Genomic DNA, 22,399 nt, shown 5'->3' on the forward strand with positions numbered 1-22,399 from the left:
AGAGAACTTTGTTGAGATTTTATTGGAAAATTATTGAATATATAGACCGATTTAGAAATATTTTAAATCTTTCTATATACCAAATTATCTCATTTATGAGCATGATATATTTCTCAGTTTATTTGGTCTTCTTCCTTGTCTGTAAGTAAAGCTTTGTGGGTTTTTTTGTAAAAATATTTAATATCTTTTGTTAGATATACGCCAGGTGCCTCATAATTGTTGCTGTTGTAAATTTATCTTTCAAAAATTACATCTTCTAATTGCTGATATTAGGATCTTCACTGACCTTGTGTGTCAGTCTTATATCCAACAACTTTTATTAGTGTTGATGATTTATATCTGTTTCATTGGATTTTCTGTGTAGAGTCATTATCAGAAAATAATTTTTACTTCCCTTCCCATCCTTATATTTTTTTAATGTTTTAATGCACTGCTTAAGAACTCTACAATAATGTTAAGTAGAAATCATAAAAGTGTTCTTCCTGGCTTAAAAGGGAATGTTTTTGTATTTCATCATTAATTATGAAATTTACTACAGGATATTGGTAGATACGGAGAAGGCAATGGCACCCCACTCCAGTACTCCTGCCTGGAAAATCCCATGGATGGAGGAGCCTGGTGGGCTACAGTCCATGGGGTCGCGAAGAGTCGGACACGACTGAGCGACTTCACTTTCATTTTTCACTTTCATGCATTGGAGAAGGAAATGGCAACCCACTCCAGTGTTCTTGTCTGGAGAATTCCAGGGACGGGGGAGCCTGGTGGGCTGCCATCTATGGGGTCGCACAGAGTTGGACACGACTGAAGAGACTTAGCAGCAGCAGCATTGGTAGATAAATTTTAATCAGTTTATTAAATAGCAATTAAATCTTCTATTTCTTGCTTGCTAAGGAAAATTTGAGTTTTTAAAAGCAAGAATGGATATTAAGTTTTACCAAGTTTTTCTTTCTGAATTTATTGACATAATCAGTTTTTCTCTTTTACTCTGTTAATATGGTAGTCACATTAATAACGTATCTAATGTTAAACTGTCCTTGCACTCCTGAAACAAATCCTTGTTTGTCATAATGTGTGTGTTTTTAAGCATTGCTGTGTTTACTTTGCTAATAATTTTGTTTAGGGTTTTTTTTTTCTTCCAGGAATTGAGAAGCATTCATACTTTAACCCCATTAAATGCATTGTAGAGCTTTTCCTATTTTTCACCTCTCCTTTCAAGAATTTTTATTGGATTGATATAGTCTATTTTTAGAGATTTGATATATCTCATCTGTAAAACCATTCAGACTTAAACAGGTTTTTTTGTGGCTTGATTTTTATGTGAGGGTGAGGGTAGTAAGGGCTTCCCTTGTGGCTCAGATGGTAAAGAATCTGCCTGCAAAGGATCAGACCCAGGTTTGATCCCCGGGTCAGGAAGATCCCCTGGAGAGGGGATGGCTACACTCCTGTATTCTTGCCTGGAGGATTCCATGGACAGAGGAGCCTGGAATCCATGGGGGATATAAAGGGTGTAGATTTTAAACTATTAATTTATCTTCCTTAATTGTTACAGGTTTACTCAGGTTTTTTATTTCTGTTTGAATCAGAGTTTATATCATATTTTTCCTAAGAAACTACCCATTTAATCTGAGTTTTTCATATTTTTGGTATAAAGTTGCTCACAGTGTTCCTTTAATATGTCTCTTTTACCTTTGGCACTTCCCCTTTTATTTCTAATGTAATTTATTTACTCTTTCTCTGTTTTGTTGTGATCATTCTTGCCAGTCTTATCTATTTTGTAATTAGTTTTAAAACCTGCTTTGTTTTCACTGATCTCAGTTTAGGGGTTTTTTGTTTTTTTGCTTTGGGATGACCTGTTTTTTTGTAGTTTTCTTCTTTGTTCTTTCGTCTTGATTAAACACTCTAGCTATGTCCTGGGTTGAAAACATTGATTTTCAAGTCTGAATATCAAGGGCAGAAAAATAGAATGCGCGTGGGGAACAGAGTAGTCCAGGTGGGGAACAGAGTGGTCCCTGTGGGGAAACGTGTGTGGGTTTATTTCTGAGCTCTGTATTCTGTTTCATTAATCCATATGTCTGTTCTTGTGCCAATATCATGCTGTTTTGATTACTGTAGATTGTCTGAAGTCTGGGTGAGTTATACCTCCTGCTTTTTTTTTTCTTCAGGATTGCTTTGGCAATTCTGGATCTTTTAGGAGATCCAGAATCTATATCCAAAGTATAAATTTTAGGCTTATTCTGGTTCTGAGAAAAAGTCATGGGTATTTTGATAGGTATTGCATTAAATATATTGATTGCTTTGGGCAGCATGGCCATTTTAACAGATTTAATTTTTGTAATCCAAGAGCATGGAATATCTTCCCATTTCTTTAATTTATCTTCAGTTTCCTTTATTAATGTTTTATAGTTTTCAGCATATAAATCTTTCACCTCCTTGGTGAGGTTTATTCCTAAGTATTTTACTTTTTAATCTGACCTTAAAAGGGACATTTGTTTACGATCTCTTTCTGATATTTTATTGTTAGTGTAAAGAAATGCAAGCAGTTTCTGTATGTTAATCTTGTATCCTCCTACCTTGCTGTGTTTATTAGTTCTTGTAGTTTGTGTGTAGAGTCTAGGGTTTTCTATATATCATGTCATACCATCTACATATGACAGTTTTACCTCTTCCTACCGATTTGAATACCTTTTCTTTTTATTGTCTGATTGGTGTTGCTAGAACTTCCAATACTGTGTTGAAGGGAAGTGAGGGTCTACATCCTTGTCTTGTTCCAAATTTTAGGTGGAAGGCTTTCAGCTTTTCACCATTGAATGTTATATTGGCTGTGTATGTGTCATAGATAGCTTTTAGTATGTTAAGATATGTTTTCCTCTTTACTCACTTTTGTAAGGGTTTTAATCATGAAAGATGTTGAATTTTATCAGATACTTTTTTCTGCATCTATTGAAATGATCATATGGTTATTGTCTTTTCTTGTGTTTTGATGTGGTAGATCACATTGATTGATTTATGTATGTTGAACCATCCTTTTGACTCTGGGATGAATCTTAATTGTTCATGGTATATGATCATTTTAAAGTGTTGTTGGATTCAGTTTTCTCATATTTTGTTGAAAATTTTTATACCAATATTCATCAAAGATACTGCCCATAATTTTTGTTTTTTTGTAGTGTCTTTGTCTGGTTTTGGCATCAGGGTAGTGGTGGCTTCATAGCCTATCTTTGGAAGTGTTCCTTCCTCTTCAGTCTTCTGGAAGAGTTTGAGAAAAATTAGTATAAGTTCTTCTTCGTATGGTTGGTAGAATTTGCCTGTGCAACCATCTGGTTCTGGACTTTTGTTTGTAAGGAGTTTTTTTTTTTTTTTGTAATTACAGATTCTGTTTCAGTCTAGTGATTGGTTGGTCTGTTCAAGATGTATTCCTTCTAGATTCAGTTTTGGAGAGCTGTATGTTTCTACAAAGTTATCCATTTCTTCTAGGTTGTCTAATTGTTTGTGGTATTGTCTTACGGTTTTTTGTATTTCTGTGGTATCAGTTGTGATTTCTCCTCTTTGATTTCTTATTTTATTTGGATCTTCTCTCTTTTTTTCTTGGTGAGCCTGGCCAGAGGTTTGTCAATTTTGTTTACCCTTTCAAAGAACCAGCTGTTAGTTTCATTGATTTTTTTTTTTTTTCTAGTTTTTTGAATCTCTCTTTATTTATTCCCTCCCTGATCTTTATTACCTCCTTCCTTCTGCTGACTTTAGGTTTTGTTTGTTCTTCTTTTTGCAGTTCTTTTAGGTGGTGGATTAGATTGCTTATTTCAACTTTTTTTTTTTCCTTAAAAAGAAGGCCTATATCACTATGAACTTCCCTCTAAGAACTTGTTTTACAGATTTTAATGTACAGTGACTTTATCAGGGTAATATAACTGTACAAACTAGGTACTTGATTTAGTGAAGAGATTGTAAACATTTAGTGATCACAGTTTCAGGGTTTTTTTTTTTCCTGTGTGACTGGTTAGGTTTCCTGTGGCTTTCATTAAGTTTATTATATTTTATTTAACATATATCACTAATACTTCAAAATTTTAAGTAGGTTTACATTGTAATGTTTTCTAATTTAAACAAATTGTAAGCAGCTTCAGATTTAGGTCATTTACTTTAATGTTTTTGTATTTTTGTCCTTTTAAGGTCACACTAGACCCAAAGTGGAGGAAGCTCTTATTAATGAAGAAGCAATTTTGAACCTCATGGAAAACAGTCAGACTTTTCAGCCTTTGACCCAAAGACTGAGTGAGTCACGAGTTTTCTGTAAGCAACTATTCTGTCATAAATTTTCAGTATGTTAAATCAACAAAAGTGCATATATCAGGTAGTATTTTTTCTTTTATTTGAAGAGGTTAAAGTTGCATGTTGAATAAATTCTTACTCAGTATAAGAAGGAAATCTTGCATTAAGAGAAGTATAGTTTCTTTTTTTGTTTTCCATACAGCTTTTTCTGTTAAATAGTTGGAAAAGAAAATAACTCTCTTTTTCTTAACTTCACTTTGGTTAAAAGAGAACTGTATTGCTTTAAGAGGAAATGTGTTTATTTTGAATTAAAATTCTTCAAAGTTAAGTACATTAATAAAATACCATGATTGATTCTTTGTTAATAAGTCTCAGAAATTTCCCTGGACAATACCTTTCAAGCTATTAATTCTTGACTAGCATAGGACATAACAGTCATTTCTGAGTATCTTTTACATTTCCATAAATGCATTTTCATTACTGTTACAAGCCATTTACTAGATTTCATTTCAGTAATTTACTCTAAATTACTGATATCTTTTTCAGAAATGTTTTTAAGTTTTCATTGCAAAAAGTGAAATATCATTGAACCTCCTGCATCTTGTTTTGCTCGGTATAACGATTTTATGTTTCTTGCTTACTTTGTTTTTCCATTCTTACTGTATCAAATGAGGTATAGCATCAAATGTGATCCTACCCCTCCACAGTATCCTCTCTCTGTTATTTACATTTTCATTTGAGTGGAAGATTAACTCAGTGACTAGGGACAATATCAAAATTACTGTACACAGTCATATTTCAAGAACATTTTATATGAAGGTAGGTAACTTTTTTCTTTTTTAAATGAATGACATGACATATAGGAAGAAATGATCCAAAGACCACATCTAAAAATTAATTTGAAGTTTATAATATAAAATGTTTTATTTCTCTGAGTAAATAAATGTTATATGCCTAAATTATATTTTAGTTATAAAAAGACAGTTAAAGAAATTGAAAAAGAGAAAGGTGTATTCTTATTTCTTCATACTAAGTGAATAAAATGTATCACCAGCTGATACAATTTTCACTTATTTAAAGTTGCAAAAAATAGTCTCAATGTTAGTCAAAGATCTGAGTCAAATATATATAAATCATTTGCTAATATTAACTTTTTAAAAAGTATGTCAGGAAAAATAAACTGCAATTCTAGGTTTAAGAAATAGATTTTTGCCAAAATAGCCTCTATAGGCAAATATCTTCAATTTTGCCTTATATTTGGTAGCATGATTGAACTAGTTTCTTCATTGTCAGCAAAGAAAAACAGAAACAATATATTCCCATTTACTAAATATTATATTTTACAGAGAAAAAGGTTGTGTACTAGATTAGAACAGCCTCCTTCTTTATGATATTTTTTTAGATAATAACTTTTAATGGGATATAATTCACATATTGTAAAACTAACCTTCTAACTTGTACAGTTCAGTGGTTTTCAGCATTTCATGTAGTTATGCAATCATTTTCACTATCTGATTACAGAACATTTTTATCACTCTAAAAAAGAAACCCCATGCCCATTTGTAGTCCCTTCTCTCTTTTCCCTCCTCTCAGCCTCTGGCAACTTCTGATCTGTTTTCTCTTTTGCTAGATTTACCTATATTGGGCATTTCATATAAATGGAATCATATAACCTTTTGTTTCTGTATTCTTTTCACTAAGCATAATGTTTTTAAGGAATATATGTTTTCATGTTGAGGTGTATATCAGTGCTTCATTTCTTTTTACTACTGAATAATGTTGCATCATATGGATATAAACCATATTTCATTTCTCTTTCCTTCAGTTGATAGATTTTTGAGTTGTTTCCACTTTTTTGTCTATTGTGAGTAATGCAGCTGTGATTATTCATGTATAGGTGTTCGTTTGGACACATGTTTTCACTTCTTTTGGGTATATACCTACGAATAGAATTATTGGCTCTCCTGGTAACTCTGTGTTTAACATTTTAATAAACTGCCAAACTTTTTTTCCCTCACAGCAGCTGTACCATTGTACAGTTTGACCAGCACTATATGAGGGCTCCAAGTTTTTCACATATTGTCACATTTGTTATTATCTGTCTTTGATTTTATCAAACCTAGTGCATATGATGTGATATCTCAGTGGTGGTCTTCAGGAAGTAATGCTATTAATCACTTTCAAAGCTCTCCTGTGTTTTTCAATTACAGGTTTTGTTTGGTAATCCTATGAGCTAAATAAATCTCAAATGAGGGATAAGGTGTTGACATGTTTCACTTAGCATTAATTCATATACTTATATATTTTATATTTATTATAATCATTTGTGATTATATTTCGTTTAGTGCTCCTCAGCCTTACTTAAGCAGTAAGAGCTTGAGCAGCTTGTTAACATGCAAATTCCTGAGCCTTGCCTCAGAAATTCTAATTCAATAAATGTGAGATGGTATCTTAAGAATTTTCTTCTTAATAAGGACACAAAATCATTCTAGTACAGGTGGTCCAAGGGTCATACTTGGATGGAAGAACTATATCAATACATAAATCTCTGTACCAGTGGCATTTCAGCATGTGCCAGCATATATGATTCTTAATGTTTTATATATAATTGATCTGAATTATTTAGAAAGTGTAAGTTATTTGTTGGTGATGCTTTACTTGTTTTGTAGTGGACAGTAGTCCTGATGAGGCTCTGGTACATCTTCTTGCTGGTTTGGAAAATGACGGCTATCACAGGGGAAGAAATAGGATGCCATCACCGTGTCGTTCCTTTGGAAACAGTAAAAATCCTCAAAATAGTGATGATGAAGAAAATGAACCACAGATTGAAAAAGAAGAAATGGAGCTTAGTTTGGTAATGTCTCAGAGGTGGGACAGCAATATTGAAGAACATTGTGCCAAAAAGAGGTAACTTTTTAGTTATTTCAGTTCCTTTAATAACTTTCTGTCATTATCAGTTTTCTTTAATCAGAAATTCTTACTATTATTCATAATAAAAAGCACCTTATAAACTAAATTGACTTAAAACTCTTTTAAATAATGCGTTGTTTCTAATGTGGAATAAACTTCATATTCCAAGTGAAATGAAATTTTAGTACATTAAAAAAGATTAAACCTAACTTTTTCCCCTTTATTATTGAGGTATAAGACATACATCACTGTATGAATTTTTGATGTACAGCGTAAAGATTTGATTTATGTATATTGTGAAATGACTACCACAGTAGTTTCAGTTAACTTCCATCATCTCATAGATACAATAAAAAGAAATAGGGGATATGCATATGGAATGTACAACGATGGCACTGATGAACCTATTTGGAGGGCAGCAGTGGAGATGCAGACATAGAGAACAGACTTGTGGACACAGTGGGGGAAGGAGAGAGTGGGATGAATTGAGAGAATAACATGGAAATATATACATTGCCATATGTAAAATAGATAGCAAGTGGGAATTTGCTGTGTGACACAGGGAGCTCAACCCAGTGCTCTGTGACAACCTGGAGGGGTGGGATGAGATAGGAGATGGGAGGGGGGTTCAGAAGTGAGGGGACATATGTCTACCTGTGGGTGATTCATGTTGATGTATGGCAGAGGCCAACACAATATTGTAAAGCAATTATCCTCTAATACAAAGGAAACGAAACAAGAAATGGGGGATTATTTCCTTGTAATTTGAACTGTTATGATTTACCCTCTTAACTTTCATATATGTCATACAGTAATGGTAACTATAGTCACTGTGTTGTACATTATATTGCCTAGTCATGTTTATAACTGGAAGTTTGTATCTTTTGACCACCTTGCTTAAATTCATGCTCTCCCCATACACCTAACTTAGAAATCATCTGTTTATATACACAGTATCAATATGTGTGTCCTAAATGGGACAAAATGGAAGTGCCTCCTTATATCAGAAATTGAAAAAAGAAAGCCCACTTTCTGATATTTTGTTGTTTGTTGTATAGAGATGCAACGAATTTCTTTATATTAATTTTGTACCCAGCAGCTTTACCATATTCATTGATGAGCTCTAGTAGTTTTTGGTGGTGTCTCTAGGATTTTCTATATGTAGCATCACATCATCTGCACACACTGAGTTTTACTTCTTTTGCAATATGAATTCCTTTTATTTTTCTTCTGTGATTGTTGTGGCTGAGACTTCCAAAACTATGTTGAATAAAAGTGGCAAGCGTGGGCATCCTTGTCTTGTTCCTGATCTTAGAGGAAATGTTTTCAGCTTTTCCTCATTGAGTATGATATTAGATGTGGCTTTGTCATGAATGGCTTGTATTATTTTGAGGCATGTTCCCTCTGAACTACAACAAACTTTGGAAAATTCTGAAAGAGATGGGAGTACCAGACCAGCTGACCTGCCTGTTGGGAAATCTGTATGTAGATCAGGACAAACAGTTAGAACTGGACATGGAACAACAGACTGGTTCCAAATAGGAAAAGGAGTACATCAAGGCTGTATATTGTCACCCTGCTTATTTGACTTATATGCAGAGTACATCATGAGAAACACTGGGCTAGATGAAACACAAGCTGGAATCAAGATTGCCAGGAGAAATATCAATAACCGCAGATATGCAGGTGACACCACCCTTATGGCAGAAAGTGAAGAGGAACTCAAAAGCCTCTTGATGAAAGTGAAAGAGGAGAGTGAAAAGTTGGCTTAAAGCTCAACATTTCAGAAAACGAAGATCATGGCATCCGGTCCCATCACTTCATGGCAAACAGATGGGGAAACAGTGACAGGCTATTTTTTCGGGCTCCAAAATCACTACAGATGGTGACTGCAGCCGTGAAATTAAAAGACACTTGCTCCTTGGAAGAAAAGTTATGACGAACCTGGACAGCATATTAAAAAGCAGAGATATTACTTTGCCAACAAAGGTCTGCCTAGTCAAAGCTGTGCTTTTTCCAGAAATCATGTATGGATGTGAGAGTTGGACTATAAAGAAAGCTGAGTGCTGCAGAATTGATGCTTTTGAACTGTGGTGTTGGAGAAGACTCTTGAGAGTCCCTTGGACTGCAAGGAGATCCAACCAGTCCATCCTAAAGGAGATCAGTCCTGGGTGTTCATTGGAAGGACTGATGCTGAAACTGAAACTCCACAACTTTGGCCACCTGATGCAAAGAGCTGGGTCATTTGAAAAGACCCTGATGCTGGGAAAGATTGAAGGTGGGAGGAGAAGGGAACGACAGAGAATGAGATGGTTGGATGCATCACCGACTCAATGGACATAAGTTTGAGTAAATTTCTGGGAGTTGGTGATGGACAGGGAGGCCTGGCATGCTGCAGTCCATGAGGTGGCAAAGAGTTGGACATGACTGAGTGACTGAACTGATGATGTTCCCTCTGTGCCCATTTTCTAGAGTTTCTATCATAAATGGATATTAAATTTTATCAAAAGCTTTTTCTGCATCTGTTGAGATGATCAGATGGTCTTTATTCTTCAATTTGTTAATGTGGTGTAATCACATTGACTTGCGAATACTGAAAAATCCTTGCATTCCTGGGGTAAATCCTACTTGAACATGGTGTATGGTACTCAGTGTATTGCTGGAGTCAGTTTGTAAGTATTTTGTTGAGGATTTTTGAATCTATTTTTATTAGTAATACTAGCCTATAATTTTCTTTTTATATGGTATCCTTGTCTAGTTTTTTATCATGGTGCTGGTGGCCTCATAGAATGAGTTTGAGATGATGGCTATTAACTAAAACTATTGTGGTAATCATTTCACAATGTATGTAAATCAAGCCTTTATGCTGTGCATCAAAAATTCATAGTCATTTGTGTCAATTATATCTCAATAATGATAAAAATAAAGTTAGGTTTAATCTCTTTAAATGTTCCAAAATTTTAAATATGACCTCAATCTCATATTTAACTTGCCTTCCTGTACATCTCTATCTGTTGTTAAACTTATCTAGTTTGGGCAGTGTTATTATTTATCTGGAAAGCAAACCACTTTTTAACTGGTTGTCTTGTTTCTAGTTCTGCTCCCCTGTAATAGGAGTGATAATTATGATTATTAAATGAACACTTCGTGGGCATTTACAAAGGGAAGCAGAAAATATAAAGACCCTTTATGAGTTCAACTCATGCTCTACTGTCTTTATATCTTTTCAAAATATGGTTACTTAGGGAAATGGAATAGTCGACTGAGTCTAATTTCAGCCAGATGTTTAACAAAGTCCTACATAACATCCTTATAGATAAGAAGGATGGTAGTAGTGACTGATTAGATCGGTTCATAGGGAACTTGCATGATTTTGCATTCAAAAACCACTTAAATGCTTGCTTTGTGCCAAATGTCATGCTTGATTCAATTGAGATTGTCAGAAACATTGGAGATTGATAATTCATTGAATGACAAAATACAGATTCAAAAATATCTTGAAACTGAAAAGATGATGCCTAATAAGGTGTAGGGTCATAGGCTTTTTTGTTCAGTCAGTCAGTTTCACAAATATAGACTAGGTAGACCTACAATTCATTCTAGACTTAACAGTTTCTGTGGGAAAGCCATAAATTGTACTTTATTAAGAGCACAGTAAATCTGTAGTGTATGATTGCCAAAATAGTGAATTTAATTATTGATTACCAGATGTACCTGCGGTAACATTTATTAGTCTGACAGATTTTGGGTTTTATTAGTAAAATAATTATAGTATTTATTTGATGTATTGAAATCTTGCTGTAATAAGTTGGGTTGCTTCTTTTATATTTCAGCAAAGTTTGTTAATTATTTGATATTTTTATTTGATTGATCATGTGGCATCAATGAAGCATTTTTCTTATTTCCATTTGTTTTTCTTTTGTCTTTGTTGTTCTTTCATTGTTTTATTTTGATATTGTCCCTTTGATTCTTACCTTCAATCTATTATTAGCATTTCTTCTACAGTTTCTTAGATTATATCTGGTTTAGCTATTTAAATTTTCATGCCCATATTAAATAGATACGCATTCAAATATGTAACATTCTTGTAAAATCACCATCTTCTTATTCCCAGTAGTGCCAACATGTTTAAAATAATAGGCCTCGTTTATCCCATAATGATTTAATGTTTGTGTATTCATTGACTGGATCATTTCTGTGAAAATCACCCTGAGGTTAACCTTGGAAAAATATCTTGAACATTTATAAAAGTATATTAGAGAAAGATTGATAGAAGTATAGTATCTAGAATGGGAGTCATTTAATTTCTGCTTGTATATTGGATATTATATTCTGCCCCAAGTACCAAATTTTAAGCATACTGAAAAAGTAAAGTGAAAGAAGAAGAACACTAGAAGGATTTGTGAGCACCATCACTTTAAAGAACAGTGGAAAGAATAGATAATATTTACTCTAATTAGAAAAGAATTATGAAACAAATGATAAAAATCCCTTCAAATATTTTAAAAGTTATCATGTGGAACATGGCATAGATATGCTACATATGGCTACACAGGACAAAGGAAGAAATGAAAAATTTTTGTATAATATAGGAAGAAAGTTATTAACAGTTTGAGCCATTAATAATTTTTATTTGGAAAAGGTTTAATGAAAAAATTATTCTACATATAATAAAGTAATATTTTCAAGACAAGTGAAAGAAAAAGGTGTGGGTAGAAAGTAAGTTTGCCCATCCAGATGGAAGGGAAAATATCAAGCTATGATCTAGTGAAAAATGTAAATTGGTTGGAGATAGAACTTAAGGGGAGTATCCATCTGGACTTCACAGTCCATCTGCATTCCTCAGTAACCATGCTTTTACAGCTCCTGCTGGGATTGACTCAATACCTGTACTGCTTCCTAGCCTATCTGTCTGACCCCTTTTATCTTCTCTTTCATCCCTGACCTGAATAACCCCTTGCCTGTCTTTTTATTTGTTTTTTCCAATCATAATGTAGTAATTGTGTATCTATGGAGACTTCTTAGAATATCCTAAAATGCCACCTTTTTACAAATTACCAGGTACTCACCTAAGCTGTTATATGTGTATATTTAATGATAAGATAAAGGGGACAATATAAGGAAGAACATAACTAGATATGGTAATCCAAGACATTGTGGAGCTGTGAATATAGGAATGGTGGTATCTTCTAGTTTTAATTTTCAGATCTGCTTTGTTCAGTTTTACTATTATAGTGTCAAATTAGGCAAATTATTTGAGTCTGAGATGCTTTTTTCTAATACTCATACTCACTGATGAATCTTAATATTCCCTAGATCACTGTGCAGAAATACCCATAGAAGCTCAACAGAAGAAGATGATTCATCTTCAGAAGAAGAAATGGAATGGAGTAATAATAGTTTGCTTCTAGCCAATCTTTCTATACCTCAGTTAGATGGAACTGCAGATGAAAATAGTGGTAAGTAAACTAGTCTACTGTGAGCATTTTGTTATGTAGGGGCTGAAGATATATTTGATTTTGAAAAATATAATCACAGTTGGCTAAGTGAGACTATGACAATACTGTTAGATTTTGTCCTTCTCAAGGATGTTTTCTTTTGAGAGAATGTAGATAAAATATGTCTTTTCTCATTTCTAAGAGGATAGCTTTTATCAATCACTGATTAGAGCTTTATAAACTTTAATCAGTTTATTGTAACATTTAACCATAGAAAACTATAAGAAATATGCTTAGCTTATTTAAAGTGATAATGCAAAAAAAGAGTGATAATGCAAAGATGTGTGTTATTTTATGGAAACTTTCCAAGGCAATGAGATTTTTCCGCTTATTCTCTCAAAAAGCATGAATATTGATACCATCTGTTTTTAATCAAAGGCATATGTGTTTAAAATAATGACTAATAGTCAAATGTAACTAACTCTCGATTATTCAGATTGAGATATCCTAGTATGAAAACGACCTTTCTGTTGAGTTAACTATTTTAAACATACAACTGTAATTTCATATAACTTCTTTCATGGTGATAGCATCATGATATAGGAAAATATTTTAAAAATTAGAAGAGTTGAAGTTAAGCAAATTCTTTTTTTCCTCATTTCAGACAATCCACTGAACAATGAAAATTCTAGAACCCACTCTTCTGTGATTGCAACAAGCAAGCTATCAGTAAAACCTTCCATCTTTCACAAAGATGCTGCTACATTAGAGCCCCCATCTTCTGCTAAGATTACCTTTCAGTGTAAACACACAAGTGCCCTTTCTTCCCATGTTTTGAACAAGGAAGATTTAATTGAAGACCTTTCACAGCCAAGCAAACTAGAGAAAAGTCTAGATCATTCAGTCACTTCTTTTACAAATGAAAGCACTTACTCTATGAAATATCCTGGATCTTTAAGCAGTTCTGTCCATCCAGAAAACTCTCATAAAGAGAGTGGTAAGAAAGATGTCCTCCCAGTATCTTCCTGTGAAAGTAGTACTTTTGATTATGAAGACAATATTCCACCTGTTACAAGACAAATACCAAGTAGAAAGTATACAAACATTAGGAAAATTGATAAGGATGCCCCTTTTATACATATGAGCCGTCACACTAATGAAAGTACATTGGGCAAAAATTCTTTGAACTTTTCTGACTTAAATCATTCAAAGAGTAAATTATCCTCTGAAGGAAATGAAAAAGGAAACAGCACAGCTCTGAATAGTTTATTCCCTTCATCATTAAATGAAAATTGTGAATTGCTGTCTTGCTCAGGGGAAAATAGAACTATGATGCATTCTCTTGATAGCATTGCTGATGAAAGTGGACTAAATAAACTTAAAATTAGATATGAAGAATTTCAAGAACATAAAACAGAAAAACCAAGCCTCAGCCAGCAAGCAGCACATTATATGTTTTTTCCCAGTGTTGTTCTCTCTAATTGTCTCAGTAGGCCCCAAAAGCTCTCTCCTGTCACATATAAACTACAACCTGGCAATAAACAGTCCCGGTTAAAAATGAATAAAAAGAAGCTTTCGGGTCATCAAGAGACTTCTACCAAAACTGCTGAGACTGGATCCTCAAAAGATAATTATATACAAAATAATCCTTGTAATAGTAATAATTCTGAGAAAGATAATGTATTGGCTAGCGATTTAATTAAGGTCACCCGTGGAACTTTTGAAAATAAAACATCTACAGACAGTTTTGTAGACTGTCACTTTGGAGAAGGAACCTTAGAAACTGAGCAGTCCTTTGGATTGTATGGAAATAAATATACCCTTAGAGCCAAACGCAAGGTAAATTATGAGAATGAAGATAATGAGTCAAGTTTTGTAACACACAGCTCAAAAATTAGCCTACCTCATCCCATGGAAATTGGTGAAAGTTTAGATGGAACTCTCAAATCTCGAAAACGCAGAAAAATGTCTAAAAAGTTGCCCCCTGTCATCATAAAGTACATTATTATTAATAGGTTTAGAGGGAGGAAAAATATGCTTGTGAAACTAGGAAAAATAGACTCTAAAGAAAAACAAGTAATATTAACAGAGGAAAAAATGGAACTGTATAAAAAACTTGCACCTTTGAAAGATTTTTGGCCAAAAGTTCCTGACTCCCCTGCAACCAAATATCCCATTTATCCATTAACACCAAAGAAAAGTCACAGAAGAAAATCAAAACATAAGTCTGCTAAGAAAAAAACTGGTAGACAACAAAGGACAAGTAGTGAAAATATTAGAAGAACTTTGTCTTTCAGGAAAAAACGGTCACATGCTATTCTTTCTCCTCCTTCACCATCTTATAATGCTGAAACCGAAGACTGTGACTCAAATTATAGTGATGTTATGTCTAAACTAGGTTTTCTTTCTGAGAGAAGCACAAGTCCCATAAACTCTTCTCCACCTCGCTGCTGGTCTCCCACAGATCCAAGAGCTGAAGAAATTATGGCTGCTGCCGATAAAGAAGCAATGCTTTTTAAGGGTCCTAATGTATATAATAGTAAGACTGTTAATTCCCGTATAGGAAAAAATAGTCGAGCAAGAATGCAGGTTAAGAAATCAAAAACAAAGCTTGTTAATCCCTCTACAGTTTCTAAGAAAAGGAACAAACGAAATCAGACAAATAAACTAGTAGATGATGGAAAAAAGAAACCAAGAGCAAAACAGAAACAAAAAACAAATGAGAAAAGTACACCAAGAAAGCATACAACACTAAAGGAAGAAAAACTAAAATCTCAAGCTGGTACTGAAGTGAAATTTGTGCTGAAACATCAGAATGGGCCTGAGACCGCAGATAATTCTGGAGGCTCTCAACTACTTTTTAAACAGAAAGATGTGTCATTAATGGGCTCTGCTATAGATCATCCTCTTTCTGCTCCTATCCCCACTGGAATTCATGCACAACAGAATTTATCTGGCTGCTTTTCTTCTTTCCTAGAAAGCAAGAAACCTGTAGATTTGCAGGCCTTCCCCAGTTCACGAGATGATGTGAATTCTTCTGTTGTTTGTAGTTCTTTAGGACCTGGAATCTCAAAAATTAATGTTCAGCGATCTCATTGTCAAAATACTATGTTTACTCTAAAAGAATCAAGCTTGATTCAAAAAAATATATTTGACCTTTCAAACCATTTGTCTCAGGTAGCACAGAGTACACAGATGTCTTCTGGTATAATGTCTCCAAAGATAGAAGAGAATGCAAATATACAAAAAAGCTATTTGTCATCTCTTGGAAAGTTAAATGAATATCGTAATTCCCTAGAATCAAAGCCAGACCAGACGTATGCCCCTAATTTTTTGCATTGCAAAGATAGTCAGCAGCAGATTGTGTGCATGGCAGAACGTTCAAAGCACAGTGAAACTTGTTCTCCAGGAAATGCAGCTTCAGAAGAAAGTCAGATGCCTAATAATTGCTTTATAACTTCTTTGAGAAGCCCAATCAAACAAATAGCTTGGGAGCAAAAACAAAGGGGTTTTATTTTAGACATGTCAAACTTTAAACCTGAAAGGGTAAAGCAAAAGCCATTGTCAGAAGCAGTTTCACAAACCAAAGCACTTTCTCAATGTAGGAATCGAAATATGTCAACACCTTCAGCATTTGGTGAAGGACAGTCTGGACTGGCAGTTCTAAAAGAATTGTTGCAAAAAAGACAACAGAAAGCACAAAATGGAAATAGTATACAAGACCCATTATCTAATAAACAGCAGCCAAACAAAAATATCTCTGTTTCCCTTGAGCATAACAAATCAGTTAAACGAACACGATCAGTAACATCTCCAAGAAAACCTCGAACTCCCAGAAGTACAAAACCTAAAGAAAAAATTCCCAAACTTCTTAAAGTAGACTCTCTAAATTTACAAAACTCTGGCCAATTGGATAATTCCCTATCAGATGATAGTCCCATCTTCTTTTCAGATCCAGGTTTTGAAAGTTGTTATTCACTTGAAGATAGCTTGTCCCCTGAACATAATTACAATTTTGATATTAATACAATAGGTCAAACTGGATTTTGTAGTTTTTATTCTGGAAGTCAGTTTGTCCCAGCTGATCAGAATTTGCCTCAGAAGTTCCTAAGTGATGCAGTTCAGGATCTTTTCCCAGGACAAACTGTAGAAAAAACTGAGTTTTTAAGTCATGATAACCAGAAATGTGATGAAGACAAACATCATGCCTCAGACTCAACCGCATGGATTCGATCTGGTACTCTAAGTCCTGAACTATTTGAGAAATCACCCATAGATAGCAATGAGAATCATCGCAACAATCAGTGGAAAAATACCTTTCATCCTCTAACATCTCGGTCTAATTCAATTATGGAGACTTTCTGTATTCAGCAGTCAGAGAACTGTCTAAATGAAAAATCCAGATTAAATAGGAGTTCAATAAGCAAAGAAGTGTTTCTTAGCCTCTCACAGCCGGGCAGTTCAGACTGGATTCAAAGTCATACCAGAAAAGAAATGGGGCAGTCTCTTGATGCAGTCAATACTTCTTTTACTACAATACTATCCTCCCCTGATGGTGAACTTGTAGATGCAGCCTCTGAAGATTTAGAATTGTATGTTTCAAGAAACACTGATGTGTTGACACCAACTCCGGATAGTTCGCCAAGGTCTACCAGCTCTCCCTCGCAATCTAAAAACGGCAGTTTCACTCCTCGAACTGCTCACATTCTGAAACCACTTATGTCCCCACCAAGTAGGGAAGAAATTATGGCAACTTTGTTGGATCATGACCTTTCAGAAACCATTTACCAAGAACCGTTTTGCAGTAATCCTTCTGATGTACCAGAAAAGCCCAGGTAATCAGAATTCTTTTTCCCCTTGGGTCACTCTGAATAATTACAATGTATGTAACAAAATTTGGTAACTGAGTACTACTTTCTCTCTGATACTGTATTTGTAAGTATATCATTATGAAAACAATTTTGTAATTATGGACATATTAAAAGAATTCACAAACTGGGTGGATAGTTGTACCCAGAGAAATTTATTTAAATTGATCAGTGTTGGTCTTGGATCTGTTATTTTGCAATGCATCAACATTAAAGGATTAGAGACTGTCTATGACATGATGCCAAGAAGGATGTCATAATACTTTTATAGTATTATCATTTTAAAGATGGTATTTAAGTGGTAAGCTTTCATAATTTTAAGAACTTTTTTAAAAAAGTTTGAAAATAAGCATACATATGTTTTAAATACTCTTAAGATATTTCTCTAAATGAAGATTATTTTAAGTTGTTTCTATTACATACACTCTCTTTTCATATTGCCAGCATCTTCATTCATATTGTTACTGTTGTTGTACATTTATTAGGAGTACAAGATGGACTTTGATTCCCCTCATCTGTTCTTTTAAGAATCTTTTCAGAAAAGTGATAAACAGAGAGACAGATCCATGCACACACAAAGCCAGTAGCAAAAGGTGAAGGTTTATAAATAGACCACAGCCCTGGCCTATTTATAAATCAGTAGTTAAGTAGGTATCCTATCCTGCCTGCATCACCAAGATAGAACATACCTGATAAGCGCTAAACTGGAGGACAAGGCTTAATCCAAGAAGTTTAAGGGATGGCTTTGGGCCCTGCCCCTGTGTCTTTGATCCTGTTTACCTAATCAGTTGCAGAGAGAGGCAGTTCATTTCAGCCATCCAGTCAGAAGCAGAGCAGAATTGCCAGGACTGCTGAGGCAGACCCTGCTTAATCTAAATGATGGAAGGAGATAGGATGTGCCAGCAAAGGCAACAGGCCACACTGCATGTATGCACTGACCTTGAGCAGCACTGTGTTCCTTACCCTACTGAAACAGACAGTGAATGCCAGGCTTTTTACCCAGCAGATTAGCAGTAATTTCTGCAAGAGTCCATTTAAGAAAGGGGTGAGAAAAAGTGATCAGAAATACAGAGTAGAAGTTCCCTCCTCTAAGGATTTGAAGTGAAAGGTAGAAAATCCCTCACCCTGCCTCACCCCCGCACTGCCTGGCACATAGTTTTGCTGTTCTTTTGTGCCTGGTACCCACATTTGGTTTTTTAACATGAATGGAACTCTTTATTTCACTGTCAGAATATATGAACGTATGTTCCTTAGCCATTAGTTTCCATTATTTTGGGGACTTTGACTTTACCAGTAGTGATTATGGTTTATTTTTTCATCTGTATTTTCTTCCTTAGCCTTGCACATCTTCTTAATTCTTAGTTAACTTAGCATGTCCTAGTCATTTACTCTGTGTTACTATTAATTGTTGTCCAACTTTGGCGCTTATTCTGCAGTTGAAATAAAAGGATATGATAGTCATTATATTTGAAATTTGTACCCTATACAAAGTTTTCTAATTAAAAACTATGTATTCACTGTAGAAAATTTAGGAAAAGAAGAAATAAAAATGACACCATTTCTCTACCTAGTAACAACCATTATTACTATTTTAATGTTTTCATTTTTCAGTATAGTTTTTATTTTGTTTTATTGATGTGTTCTTACTATAATCACAATATTATGTTGAAACTGATTCACTCACCACTATAATGTAAACATTTTCCAAATTTATGAGTGTCTTGAAACATCATTTTAAATGACTGCATAATATTCTATCACATGCATATTACTAGACAGAAACGTTGTTCTCTGTTTGGCTACTATAGAGAATTATGTGATACCGTCTTCATAAAGCATTTCTTGTATTTTGGAGTCTTTACTTAAAACTCTCAAAATAGGATGACTGAAAAATTTAAGGCTCTTGATATATATTATAGCATGAGTTGTAGCAGTTAGCATGCTGCTGACAATATCCAAGAAAGCTGAACTTACCACACCTCAGCAATTTTTGCTTATCTTTTACTTCATTATGATCTCTGTATTATTAATATTAGAGTTGGGTATAGTCACATATGTGTACTCATTTCCTTCGATAACAATAATTCTCCTAATTTTTCATAAAGCTGCAACGTAGGTACAGGGAAGGTGCTAATCCTGATTATGGAGTTAACTAGTAAGAGCTAGAATCTTTCCATATATAGGGGGAAAGGAAATGTGGTAACTCTGGTGCTGTTCCTGCAGCTCCAGTCAAAAATAAGAATTCAGTTCATTGAGTTTTATCTAAAAGTGACCAGGTCATTGGGGAAATCATGCCCTACAAGAAGTAATTGCAGAAACTAAGAATGATCTTCATACTCATGAAAGAGATACCATGAAGAAGAAAAAGTAATATTATGTTGCTGCAGAAGGCATAAATACATGACCTATGGATAGGTTAGAGAACGAAATTTAGCTTAATACTTACAGTAACTATTAGAAACGAGGCCAGGTTTCCTTTTAAGTAGTGATTCTTCACATACATTAGTAGCACTTAACCTTTGTGCACCTTGCCAACTGCTAAGTTCTTACGTTAGTATTAACCTTTTTCATGTAAAGGGGAGAAAGAATTACGGTAGTTTACATCAATTGTGTGTGACTTTTGTAATGTTTGAGGGAATTTGGCAGGGTATAAAGACTTGTTTGAACTGACAGGCTTTGCTAGACTGCTGCATAGAGAGTAGAGAATGTATAAAGAGGTTATAGATAAAATCTGGGGTATAGTCTCTGATGATAAATTCTTCCAGCATTTTAATTCTTATATGGTGACAGTGGAAAGTTATTTAAGATGAATAGAGGAAAGGAATCGGATGTGTCTGTACCATCTCCTAAAAAGAAGGCTTCATTGGACACTTTCTTTCCCTGGTATTGATGATACCTTCCAAAGGAAGTTAATTTAGTAGTCATATACCTGTTAGAAAAAGCATATTGAGACTAAAGATAGAATGTACCTGCATAAAATATATGTTTGTGGAGGTTGGGGCATAGGATGTGGAAATGGAAGAAAGAAATAAGCATTTTTAAAACTCCAAAAAGAACTTTTAAAAATCTCTAAGTTAAGGAGCTAAATATTTTGGTAATTTTTCTTTGAGACAAAACAGTTCTAAAATATGTTGTTTATAGGGAGATCGGCGGACGGCTTCTCATGGTAGAAACTCGACTTCCAAATGATCTGGCTGAGTTTGAGGGAGACTTTTCTTTGGAAGGACTTCGTCTATGGAAAACAGCCTTCTCAGCAATGACTCAAAATCCAAGACCTGGGTCACCCCCTCGCAATGGCCAAGCAGTTGTCAATAAAGGATCAAGTAATAACCGTAAAATGGCTGAAGATAAAAAAATTGTGATCATGCCTTGCAAATGTGCCCCAAGTCGACAACTGGTTCAGGCATGGCTTCAAGCCAAAGAAGAATATGAACGTTCCAAGAAACTGTCTAAAACGGAGCCAACTAGAGTTGTAAAATCTGCTGAAGACTTCAGCTCTTCAGTTAATCCAGATGACAGACCTGTAGCGCCTCCAAAAATGGATACAACTCCACATACACTCCCCACTACAGCACATACCAAGGAAGATGTTGACAATTCTCAGATTGCTTTACAAGCGCCAACCACAGAATGCCATCAGACTGCAAGTGAAAGTCAGACGCTGCCACTAGTTGCTTCTGCAGGTGATGCTGAGAAAGATCAGGATGATGACGATGACTATTACATTAGTTATAGCTCTCCTGATTCTCCAGCAATTCCCCCTTGGCAACAGGCAGCATCCCCAGACTCCAAAACATTAAATGGAGATGAGAGACCCTCATCACCAGTAGGGGACCTGCATTCTCTGACTATTGAGAACTTACTAAAGCCTGTAAAAGATGGTGTACAGAAGAGCCCCTGCACTGAGTCCCAGGAGCCTCTAGTGATATCCCCAGTTAATGTTAGGACAAGAACTGAGATATGTGAATCACTTTGCCTTCATAGTACACCAATCATACAGAGAAAACTAGAAAGGCTTCCTGAGGCAACTGGCCTTAGCCCTTTGTCAACAGGTAAGTTTACAAATAACAAAATCACCATGGAGCTCTTCAAATACCAGAAATGAAAGCAGCATTGACTATGTAATGAAAATCAGAGCTTTTTAAATGTAATTTTAGCTCAGCTAATGAGAGGTTATTGTTATTTTATCCTGTCTTGGATATCATCACATGATAACTTTTTTATCTTTCTGCTGTGAAATATACTCACATCTGTTTCCATCCTTTCTTCTTGCCTTCTGGGTAAAATGTAGGAGCCCTCTCAGAAACCTTATCTTCTTTCTCAACTTAATTTCCTACTGGCTTTGATGTATATCCAGATATTTCCCACCCTGTAAAATAGAAAACCAAACACCTGTCTTGACCTTCTGTCTTTTAGCCTGTACTCTTTTTCCTCTCACTTAAAGCCAAATTTCTTAAAAGATCTCTCTGAGTTGATAGCTCTATTGCTTTACATCATACTCATTTGTCAGCCCACTCTGAACTGGATTCTGCCCCCATCAATTCACCAGTATGGATCTTGTGAAGATTCTCTGCGATCTTCATGTAGCTAAATCCAGTGGATGTTTTTCAGTCTTTCTATCGCATGCCCTCCAAGCAGCCCTTGTTCTTATGACCACACCTTCCTTCTTAGAGCTGCTTCTCCCTTTGGCTCTACCCCTACTTCTCTGTTTCTTCCCACTTGCTTTCCTTTGAAGTTTACCTCATATTCTCAGTTATTATCTAAATATTGTAGTTTATTAGGGCTTAGCCTTAAGCTTTCTTTACTCTGTGTTCTCTCAATGACCTAGTTCCTGCCCACAGAATTGATAATTCACAAATTTTAATTTCTAGTTTAGAATTCTCTTTAAAGCTTCAGAATGCTATATCCAGCTACCTT

The 22,399-nt window shown here is 34.8% G+C and overlaps 1 protein-coding gene across 7 annotated transcripts in view; it reads left to right on the forward strand.

The window, feature by feature from the left end:
• REV3L (REV3 like, DNA directed polymerase zeta catalytic subunit) overlaps positions 1 to 22,399 on the forward strand; it is a 178,112-nt gene that overhangs the window by 90,461 nt on the left and 65,252 nt on the right. For 6 of the 7 annotated variants that reach the window (XM_024996589.2, XM_059889687.1, NM_001206172.2 and 3 more), the window contains exons 10-14: positions 4,168 to 4,287; positions 6,936 to 7,173; positions 12,493 to 12,635; positions 13,279 to 17,449; positions 20,624 to 21,534. In XM_024996589.2, coding sequence (XP_024852357.1) covers positions 4,168 to 4,287; positions 6,936 to 7,173; positions 12,493 to 12,635; positions 13,279 to 17,449; positions 20,624 to 21,534 — 5,583 coding nt within the window. The remainder of the gene's footprint in view (positions 1 to 4,167; positions 4,288 to 6,935; positions 7,174 to 12,492; positions 12,636 to 13,278; positions 17,450 to 20,623; positions 21,535 to 22,399) is intronic. The other variant, XM_024996590.2, reaches the window with a different exon arrangement.

Source organism: Bos taurus, chromosome 9 (genome assembly GCF_002263795.3).
Source record: "Bos taurus isolate L1 Dominette 01449 registration number 42190680 breed Hereford chromosome 9, ARS-UCD2.0, whole genome shotgun sequence".
In the NCBI taxonomy this organism is placed as follows: Eukaryota; Metazoa; Chordata; class Mammalia; order Artiodactyla; family Bovidae; genus Bos; species Bos taurus.